Source organism: Ceratotherium simum, chromosome 35 (assembly GCF_057802395.1).
Source record: "Ceratotherium simum simum isolate JZ-2026a chromosome 35, ASM5780239v1, whole genome shotgun sequence".
Classification (NCBI taxonomy): domain Eukaryota; kingdom Metazoa; phylum Chordata; class Mammalia; order Perissodactyla; family Rhinocerotidae; genus Ceratotherium; species Ceratotherium simum.
The window spans coordinates 25,498,031-25,509,225 of record NC_141934.1 but is presented as its reverse complement, the minus strand read 5'-3'; the positions used below and the strand labels follow the sequence as shown (position 1 = coordinate 25,509,225).

Genomic DNA, 11,195 nt, shown 5'->3' with positions numbered 1-11,195 from the left:
TAAGTTCCGGAGGGCGGGGAAGACGCCTTCGTGGCGGGCGGCAGGGTGGGAAGCCGACCGCGGGCGCACGAAAGCGGGCGGCGGGGGCCAGGCCGGAGTAGTACCGTGCGTCCTGCGCAGGCACCGTGGCTCGCGGCGCCTCTCCACGCCGAGCAGGCGTTTCGGCGGGAGGGATTCTGCCCCGGCGCTCCCCCTTGCTCCGCCATCGGAGGCAGGTGGCAGCACAGCACCGCGGCCTGGCCCCAGGACAGTGGGGCCGGAGGGAGTGGACGGACAGGGCTGAGGGGGGGCCCGCGGCCTGGCACACAGGCAGCGTCGGTGGACCTCCGAGAAGTTAGTCCGTGTCCTGGAGAACACTCCCTTCCCGTCCCCGGGGCCGCGCACACCCCGCAAGCGTCCCCTGAGCACCCGTGACACGCGGGCTCCGGGGCGCACGTCCTCTCCAGCTCTGCGCAGGGCGCGCTCCCTACTCCCGTCGGGTCTTCACAAACGTCGTCCCGGGGACGCCTTCCTTCCCCATCACCAAAACCGCTCACCCTGCTTTAGTTTTCCTCCTCGGCACTCACCATTCATATGCCCTGTAATTTGCATGTTTGTCAGGCTCCTCTCCCCCACTAAAAGGTAAATCCCAGGATGATGGGGATTTTTCTCTATTTTCTTTATCGCAGTGGCTACAACTGGTAGCACAAATATTTTGGGGATGAATAAACGCGTTTGGTACTCATGCAGACTCCGGCCATCTCAGACTAAATGAAGCAAAAGATAAAAGCCTGAGGCAACATTTTCACTGAAATATGATCATCACATGCTGAAAATACCTTTGACAACTGCTTCATAAAATGGGACTTCCACAGACAGCTCTGAAAGCAAAGGCAAGCCTGTTTCCTTATTTCCAAAAGGATTATAACAGCACCCAAGGTAATGGTGATTTTGAGGAATAAAGGAGACAGACCACACAAAGCACTTAGCGTTGTGCTAGGACATTACACAGTGCTCAATAAATGGTAGTTTCTTCTATTACTAGCAGGCCCTTAGTGTAATGGAGGACCAGGAACCGTTTCTAAAGGCAGAGATCTAGTTTCTGGTTCTATCAATCACTCTTCATTTGGGAGCCTTGGGCAAATCATTTAATCCCTCTTAAAGTTACTTCCCACATCCATAAACCAGGTGGTTGGTGAAAATAACTCAAACTTTTTTTTCCCAAATAAAGAAGATGCTATCAATGACCCATCAAAGAAATCACACAGGGAAACCTAAAACTGGGTTCCTGTTCACTGTCCTCAAGTTCATAGGCATAATTACTCAGAAAACATGGACAGGTCTCATTTCAAACATGAACAGAAAGTTAGTATTTAACAAATGTGAATTAACCATTAATATATAAAACACAGAATACTAAGACTGTTTTTAAAAAGAACTGTTTATTTACTGAACCTGGGGCAGATTAGATACACAACCAATTTTAAATTTACATCTTTTAATTCAATTTTGTAGTGTTTTCACACACACACACACAAATTGGCATGCAACAGTTGTCCTAAGGTAACAGTCACCTTAAACTGCTGCAAGTATTTTCACCCAAGGTTGAAAAATTGTTTACCCCGAACATGAAAACCTGTAACAAATTTAAATTAATTATATAAAACTTGTTACTTGTAGTTATCCCCTTGCAAAGATCCAAAAAAATGTACAAGTAACTCATATACATCAGTCACAACATAATCCTGGATCATCCCTACACCAAAACCAGATGCTCCTTTAATTTTAAACCCATCATCAGAGAGCAAGAAAAAGTCCTTTTGTTTTATACAAAACAAAATTCACATGTGCCAAAAAAGAAAGACCCAAGAAAAACAAAAACTCTAGTACTGACAATGATGTTCAGTACCCTAAGTAAACAGTGGCCAAAATGCCACTGATCAAAAATAAAATAGTGGCTGTTTATCATTGCAATGAAATCCAAGAGGCTTTAACCCTTTGGCATCAGAAATCCAGATCTTTCCAATTACGTGAATGCATACCTCCTACGTGCCAAGAGTGGAGAGAGCAGATATGCCAGCACAGAAAGAAAAGAGCTAGCGTTTGCTGCAACACCCAGAGAATTGGCTTTAATAGAGACTTTTTACAAGGTTAGGCAGAAACCAAAAAATGGTTATTAGCTGCTTGTGTCATCACTTTAACTGGAGGTGATTGAGTTTGAAGGTTAAAGTAAAAATTTAGGGGGAAAAATGTTGGGTTAAGTCTTAGCTTTACAGCAAAAACAAGACAGACGAAGTATAAAAGCACCAACCTGGTAGCAGACTCCAAAGTCACAGAGCTCGCCATCAGGCTAGGCAGGAAATCAAGATTCAGACTGTTGTTTCTCATAAGGACTCAACAAAATGAATCTGTAAATGACTTAATAAGGGATCCAAAGAATGCAATCATTTTAGTGAAGTACTATCAGTAAAGTACCATCCTGAACAAACTGTCTTTTATTATGAAAACAAAAGGAAAAGAAGATATAATAAGGACTATACGCCTGTATTTCATTTGCAGTGTTTGAGTTCCAACAGGACATGTATAACGGAGGCAGAATTCAAGTAAGAAATTATGCCAATCCAATGTCAAATTTTCACTATAATTTCCCTAAAAAGGTGTTTTCTCTCAAGAGCTATTAATCACAAAGAAACATAAGCTGTGAATGTACAGTTCAGAAAATAAAAATGTGGAAACTAATGACATTATTATGACCAAGATGTTTGGTAAACAGTGAATTATGAGTTTGAGATCATCAGGAAAAGGCTTTTAAACGACCCTCCGGACTTCAAAAAATCTCTTCAGATAGTAGATCTGTCCCAATGTCATGGCAACTAGAACAAGAGCTTCAAAGAAGGACCAAAGGACCACTCTGCTGTTTGTGTTGTCGTTGACTGTTGAGGACAAACAAACAATCAAAATTTAATAACAAAAAAAAAAAGCATAGGCATCATAAACATCATCCTCTACCCTTGACTCTGTCAAAGTAATATTTTTACACCATTCATAGTACTCTAAATACTTCTGTCCCCAAGTAACTCAACAGATTTAGAAGCAGAGAATTTTAGATTTAAATGGGCCCTGAAAGATTCACAGAGCACAGCCAAGCCCATTCTGCTTATGTATGGGAACAGAGAGGATAAGTGACTTGCCCAAGGTCACACTTCTTGGGTTAAAACCCAATCCAGCCTCTGTTCTCCCTCACATTGAAATGTCCCTACGTTATAATCCTTTCTGCTGAATCAGAAAATTGACTTTAAAAAAATTAAGTTATTTCAAGATCAGAGAGTTACCCAAAAAGCACTACCAACCAAGTCCAAACTGTGTCAGTTTAAGTGTTTTTTTCTTTAAACATTTATTCAACAAATATTCAATGAGGATCTACTATGTACTTGGCATCTGTTCTAAACGGGGAGGTTTCTCAGTTTCATGGACCAATACCAGACAAATTTGAATTAGTCTCATGATTTATTCCATTCTCAAGCTAAGGATTTGATCCTTAAAGTTAACAGCCATGACTATAATAATTTATTCTGCTCAATTTATGTCACATTCTTTCAAGTTTCTGATCAAATTCTATAGCCTTAACTTTTTAAAATTACTACATAGTTTCTGATTTTTCTGCAAATGGCCAATATTAAAACCAGTCACAATTAGCAATATAGTAACAATATTAACCAGCTGAATAAGTGTCATATTTTTAGATGTATGATACCATTTGTAAAAAAATTAACTAAAATTGTAAAAGCTACTGGACTAACGATCACTCAAAAAGAAGTGAAAAGCACTTAAGATGTTTCCAAAAAGATAATTTATAGTTACTTTAAAAAAAAGTGACTTTTCCAGAGTAAGAATAGACACATGCCCAAGAACATTAACTAGAACTGTAAAAACTACCAACACTGAAATTTTAGTGCTAATTCCACGGCATGATTTTAAGATTGTGTCTAAAAGGGGAATGGCTGAGTAAATACTTCAAAATATTAACCAACCATGAAAAAAAGTATTTATGTCTCCCTTTACTTATAGCAAAATGCATCTTTAAGCTTAAATAGGACACACCGAAGCACAATAACAGGAAAGTAGCCACCTACGGGAAGTGTGTGTATATAAGACCCTGTCCTCATGTGATTCACATGTGAGCCTGATCTAGAAGCAACACAGTATTATTACAACACTGTAGTGGGGAAAAAAGGTCTGATTATGTTCATCTCTGAGGAGTGATTGCTGTAGGAAGACGTACAAAAAACAAACAATATTGTGGAAACTATTTGATTTGTGAAATTAAACTGAATGCCTAAAATTCTGTTTTGTTTATGAAACAAATACAGGAGTATCTCTGCTCAAATTAAGGGTGAGAGAATAAGGTTGGATGCCCCCATATGGAAGACAGGTGCTTCCTCTGGCTGCTGTGCTCCCAGACCCTCCTATACCTTTAAAGCCATCTGGTCCGGACTGGTTAGACTGCAAAGCTGCGAACGCTCTTAGCCCTCAGACTTTGTTCACTGCCCTTCTCATCCCAGAATGGGCTGGTCCCCACCTGGGAGCAAGGGAACCCAGAAATAGGTCCCTGCCAGGTGAGGGAGAGAAGGTGGAGATCCCAGAGGGTGAGGCGATTAAGAGTGGAGGCAAGGAGGAGAAGGAATCATGGTGGAAGAGGAGTGTGTGTACACAATCCTTGGTCCACCTCAGGCCCCACGCCACCCCAAAAAAGCAAGAACAGGACACTTCTCCAGTCTGTTATGTTTACTCATTATTCTCCCAAGGAGAGGTGAACTCTATGCTCTAGGTCCTGAAGGCTCCTTTCCCTCAGTGGCAAGAACAGATGTAAGAGGGTAGCAAGAACAGAAACCACATCTTCAAGAAATTCAAGGGGCCGGCCCCGTGGAGTAGCGGTTAAGTGGGCGCGCTCGGCTGCTGGCGGCCCGGGGTTCGGATCCCAGGCGCGCACCGACACACCACTTGTCAGGCCATGCTGTGGCCGCGTCCCACATAAAGTGGAGGAAGACTGGCACGGATGTTAGCTCAGAGCTGGTCTTTCTCAGCAAAAAGAGGAGGACTGGCATGGATGTTAGCTCAGGGGTGATCTTCCTCACAAAAAAAAAAAGAAGGAAATTCAACCTGTGCTTATCTCTTTGAGTCACTCTCCTTTCCACTCCCCACCCTAAACTCAAAACAAAGATTCCTGACATAAACCACTTTGCCTTTACAGACAAGCTTGTTCCCAGTGAGGTCTATCCCCAAGAACTACTTAGAGGATGAAAGACTGAACAAGTGTGGACCTGGATCTAAAATATGGTACCTAGTCTGTGTGTCAATATGGTACCTCTTAATTTTAAATGCAAAAGCATAATATTTAATGCTATATCATGGGCTAACTAGGCTTTTGCAACCTAACATGGGATTCCAATGATGACTGTTTCCAAAGACCAACACATTCCCAGTTCCCAAACTTGGGAACCCAAACTGATCTTTACCTGGTGACTGCCTATATTCATGTTTCAGTGCTTTCTATTTTAACTAGACTAAACCTTAGGTTTTAGGGAAAAAGCTACATCTCAGCATATAATATTAATCACACTGGCACAAAAGTTTCAGATATGTGATTTAAAACCAATGCAACACCCATTTTACAATGTTTTTCCTTTCTGCTTTAAGAAAACCATTGGCTTATTCCTCAGCTGATCATACATTTTTAAAAACTCTTAAAAGCTTGTGCTGCATCTTAATCGCATTTTTTGGTTTAGAATGAATGTCCAATGATAAACTAGTCTAGTACAAAGCTATACAAACATGTACGCTCAAAAAATGTCTTTGCATAGGTGCTTTTTTAAGTCAATGCTTTAGTACGGTTATGTCTGCAAAATCTCCCAAAGAAGAAAACACAAGCAAGCTCTTGAGTAATACATCTGCACCATTTCACGGCTACCAGAGACACTGCAGCAAAGTTAGAGCGTTAACTTACTCGCTCTGTGTATTCTCTCTCGAACTTCCATGTACTCCTGTTCATGCTTTACAGCTGTCATTGCCACTGCTAGCTCATTAATCATTTCTTCTAGCTTGTTCTGGTGAGCTACAGAAGGATTTGGAAACAGATTAGCACATATTTGGCACTCTCTTTATGAAAAATACTTATAAAGCAATACAAATATTCCTCAGAGAAGGCACACAAAAGAACCTATTTTTAGAAATGGCCCAGACATCATTTCGGACCACTAATGACAATTTAATTCTCAAAGCATTTTTTAAAGTCCATCCCTAGTAAGAAATCTCTCAGGATAGGAAACATACTATACAATGTTTACTAACTAAAGGAAAACAATTAACCCTAAGAAATTTCTTCTAATGAATTGCTAAGTGAAGTTCACTATGCTGACCACTAACCAGAGTGGAGAAAAAAAGACTGAGGGGAAAAAAAGAGAGCACAAAATATAAATCTAACAAAAACATCCTATAGGGGCCAGCCCCGTGGTATAGTGGTTAAGTGCTCGCACTCTGCTGCTGGCGGCCTGGGTTCGGACCCCGGGCGCGCACTGATGTACAGCTTGTCAGGCCATGCTGTGGCGGCGTCCCACATAAAGTGGAGGAAGATCAGCAAGGATGTTAGCCCAGGGCCAGTCTTCCTCAGCCAAAAGAGGAGGATTAGCATGGATGTTAGCTCAGGGCTGATCTTCCTCACACACACACACACACAAAAACACTCTATAACAATATTAAACTAAAATCAAAATCTACTCTTAAAAGTCATAAGTGTAATGTTAATTTAGGAGCAGTATCAAAACAGACTTTTAATCTCTATGAAGCTGAGGAGAAAAACATGAAGACGCTCTTGGAAAAATCCACACCAACTCAAACATTCTTCTATGAGAGTCAAAGCAATAATTTCACTACAGTGGGGACTAGCAGGCATTGCAAATGAAGAGACAAGCTCTCAGCTGCACAAGGTTTAAAACCAAGTATTCTCTCTAGTAAAAAAACAAATACAGGGTGAAATAACAGTTCTGAAGAATAAGTGTATGCTTCTACAATGCTAGATTACGACAACGAACAGACAGGAAAAAAATATACCCCAAGGGAAGATTCCCATTGGAGGAGTCTCTTCATCACTGCCCAAGATTGGGCCTCATCTGGAATTCCAAATTGCCACAGATAATCCTAAATTTCTTAAGAGAAGCCAAAGGCCCTTAACATTTTAAGGCAGTGGGGCTAGAATCTCAAATCATCCCTCACTAGCTTCACTTCGGAAGCCCATGCCCCACATGGAACCTTTAGAGCAGGGTTTCTCAGGAGCAGCACTGTTGACATTTTGGATCAGATAATTCTTTGCTGTGGGGAGCTGTCCCATGCATTGTAGGATCACTCACCCAGCCATAAGAATCAAAAATGTCTCCAGGTATTGTCAAATGTCCCCTGGGGCCAAAAATCATCCTCACTTGAGAAGCACTGCTTTAAAGGAAGGCTTGATTTGCCAGCTGCCACTCAGTGCCATTAACAAAGCAAAAGCAAGAATTTTAGATATCGTGTTAAAGGATTATTTAAGACTAATTCAGTATTCACCATTCAATATAGTTCATCAGCCAATATTTTCTAACTATTTAGAAAGGACTAATTTCCAGAAAATGAACAAAGACAAAGCCCGTCAAAACTTCTAATTCTCCTTGAGAATTAGCCAAGTCCTACACTGTAAATGGCCCCGAAAAGCAAACACAGGAATTACTAAGTAGTATGATTCAACAGATTTCAAAACCTAACACACACTTCACCTTCTTCATGATGCAAGTACTTTACTAACTGCTCACTATCTAAGACAAGTGATATCATGTTAATACTATGAAATGTGTTGAACTGCTAGTCTCCAACAATCCTGACATGTGCTGTGGCAAAAAAAAAAAAAAAATCTAAATTTGCTGGCTCCTGGTAAGCAATTTATCCAGAAGAATCAATTTAGGGTTCATTACTGGTCAGTTGAGGAATAAAAATTAATCTAACTGCAACATATGGCTGACAGAACTTTTGTCACCATATTCTAGACATGGTTCCCACAACTGCATTTTACATCCAACCAAGTTTCAAGTTAGAAAACTTTAATAATGGTAAAACAAGCCTACAATATACTTCCTGCAGTCAAAGGCACCATTTGCTATTAGCTATGTTTAATTAAGACTTTCACTTGTCCAGTTAGAGTTGAATCTTTCCACCCTTCAGTATTCATTTAAAACAAAGTATGATGTTACTACTAAAATGTCAATCACTGTGTTCCCAATGCTATTAATTTAAAATGACCTAACCTATATCTCCTGTCAAGCAAATAAAAACTGCCAAAAAACAATCACTCCAAACTCTAATTAGTTATAAGGTTTTTTAATTAAGAGAAAAAACACTCTCATGCTAACAAACTGAGGTTAGAAAGAAGGAAAGCAGAAATTAGACAGCAGCAAACAAAATATACAGAAAGACAGGATGCTGTCAAAAGGCAATCCACATACCATCCCAGGTATCTCCACCACCTAAAGAAAAGTGTAAGACAGAAACACACAAAAAAATAAAAAGTTTAGCTAAACTAGTCATGTAAACAAATGAGCAAATAAAGACGTATATACCAGGATTAACCAAACAAACCACCTAAGACACATGTTACCTACGTGCCTACAAGAGCACAAAGTGACTACGAAAAGCTGCTAGAAGGGGCAACTGTAAAGACCTAAAATACAAACAAGAACTTCCAGAAACTTCTTTTTGTTAATTAGGAGATTTGAATAAATAAAAAGCATATTACACAAAAGGTTTTTGGTTGTAAAGACAGTGAATGAACCTAGAATAAGAAACCAAAATAAACATTCCATTTAGATGGAGAAAAATGTACAAAATTAATATTAACTCTTGGAATGTGATATAAATCTTCTGAATGCTCATCTCACCTTCTGTTTCCATGTCTTGTCCTTTTGGGGCCTCCCCAATATCAATGGTGAACATCACTATCTTTGGAGTCATGGTGGACATCCTATTGCTAAAACAAAACTTGTATGTTCCGTCCATGTGAGCAGCAAATGTGTATTTCCCACTGGACTCCCGGTCTCCTTTATAAATTCCTTTATTATCAGGCCCTGTAATCTGGAGGCAAGAAAGAAATGCATAAGATATCACGAACGACTTAAAATCATAAACTTCATGACTGATGTCTATTGGCAGTAGGATATTTGCTAAGAAAATCTAATTTTCACTTAGCTCCACTTCAGTTATCAACAGTAACCTCTCTGTGCTGCAGTTCTCCCACTTATGAAACAAGACTCTCTAAACACTTTTCAACTCTGACATTTGTTTTATTTGTCCAACTTAAACGTAAACCCCTCAGAAACAGAAACCACACCTTAAACATTGTCTCCAAGTGGCCTAATACCACCAGCAAAAGTGTAGCTGTTAATAGCAAAACATCAAAAAAAGAAATATCTTTAAATCTAAGAATTTTGAGCAAGCTACATTTCTAGGTTTTTCTGATTACTGCCAATCAGTGAAGGAAGGTGCTTTATGTGAGACGCTGAAGGCTTAAGGGAAAGGCCTGGAAATTAGGAGACCCGTGTTCTCAGCCCAGTCTGCTACAAATCAGCTGTTAGGGGTGCTCGAGTCAGTTCTTTTATAAAGCCCCTACCACCTGTAAAACTTAAGACTGGAACAGTTGATCTCCAACGTCTTAGCTAACTTTAACAGTCACTCCTCCCATTATCCCCTTATTCCTGGACTTCACTTGTATTGTGTAATTTGTGCCCAACTGTGTTGATGTTCACTGTCAAATGGAACTCTTAAACCCAATTAATCATGCTAACAGATGAATTTAAATATTAATTACATCTGGTTTCCTAAAAAATATTAGAGGCGAATCATTCTCTTGGTTTAAAAAAAGATACAGGAGGAAATTCAGGGACGGCTGGTTTCTTAAAATAATTTCCTGTTCGCTCCAGATCCTTCACTGCACTCATCCCTCCTAAAAATGCAGGACCCAACTCCACCTCTCTCCTACAGAGATGGCTAGAAGAGATATCTCGAGGTTTGTGTAAAAACGAGTCCAACGTTCAGGACGTTTCTATGAAAATAACAAAGAAAAACACAACGCGATCGTCTGCGAGCATTCCATAGCTTTCGATTTACTTTTTCAGACGTCTCCCTGCCACGTTCCAACATTAGCCCGTAACACGAAGGAACGCGGCTGCCGGGCGGACCGAGTCCTGCCACCAGCTAACCCCCGGGACGCGCCTTCTGGGCCCGGAGCTGACACGCGGCGCCCGGTCGACAAAGCTCGGCGAGAGGTGCCGGGGGACCCGCCGTTCAGGGTGGGAACCCAAAGCGACTAAGCCCAGGCTCCGCAGCCCGAGGGGAGCCCGCGCCCGGAATCCTGGCAGGCCGCGGCGACAGTGCCGTTGGGGGTCGCCCAGGCGGGGCCCGGGCCCCTCCCAGAACGCGGACAGCCGCCCCCACGCCCCGCTCCCCCGCAGACCCCGGGCGCGCCCCGCGCGACCCCGCCTCGGCCGCGGGCAGCGCGCCCGCACCTCCACGTCGATGTCCAGGAAGCCGCCCTCGGCCACCTCGAAGATGAGGCCCATCTTGGTGCCCGAGGTGACCCGCTCGAAGAAGCACTCCTCGGCGTGCGCGTCGATGCTGACGAAGTAGCCCGAGGCCGTGGCCAGGAGGGCGGCCAGGAGCACCAGCAGCTCAGCGAGCGTCACCATGGTGCGGCTGGGGCCGAAGCCAGGACCCGGACTGCGGCCTCCAGAGCCGCCGCCACCGCCACCGCTGCCTCCTCAGCCGCCGCCGCCTCCGTACCGCCCCTTCCGGCTGCGCCACCCGAGGGGGCTGATGCGGGCGCCGTGGATTGGCGGGCGCCGGCAGCTGCCACGTAACGGACGCACGGCGGCCGCCGAGGGACATGGCGGCTCCGCGCGGCCCGAGCCTGGACGGTGGCTCCGAAGGGCCAAAAGCCGTCGGCCTCACCTCGCTCCCTTTTCGTGCGCAACCTAAATTTCACGTGGACCACGCAAGAAAGCGGCGGTATCAAGAAAACTATCGCGCTCGGTGCAGTGCCCTTTTAGGATTGTCCAAAAAAGATGGCGAAAGATTTGGCGGCAGCAGTAGAGGGAATTTGAGATGGGGGCTGCAGCCAAAGGCTTTGAGGTTTTATGCTGGCC

General features: G+C 42.9%; 1 protein-coding gene across 1 annotated transcript; it reads right to left on the bottom strand.

The window, feature by feature from the left end:
* Positions 1-1,402: 1,402 nt before the first annotated feature.
* On the bottom strand, positions 1,403-10,817 carry TMED2 (transmembrane p24 trafficking protein 2). Its single transcript, XM_004430058.3, has 4 exons — positions 10,560-10,817; positions 8,937-9,129; positions 5,984-6,091; positions 1,403-2,912 (listed from the first exon to the last, which is right to left on the bottom strand). The coding sequence occupies exons 1-4, from the start codon at positions 10,737-10,739 to the stop codon at positions 2,788-2,790; spliced, it is 606 nt and encodes a 201-aa protein (XP_004430115.1). The 5' UTR covers positions 10,740-10,817; the 3' UTR covers positions 1,403-2,787.
* Between the last annotated feature and the right edge of the window lie 378 nt (positions 10,818-11,195).

Bases quoted from the DNA above. Each gene is read 5' to 3' on its own strand.
- TMED2 (XM_004430058.3), bottom strand. From the start codon at position 10,739: ATGGTGACGCTCGCTGAGCTGCTGGTGCTCCTGGCCGCCCTCCTGGCC. The intron at 9,130-10,559 runs GTGCGGGCGCGC...TCTTGCCTCCAG, and splicing joins TCCTGGACATCGACGTGGAG to ATTACAGGGCCTGATAATAA. The intron at 2,913-5,983 runs GTAAGTTAACGC...TGTCCTCAACAG, and splicing joins AGAGAGAATACACAGAGCGA to TCAACGACAACACAAACAGC.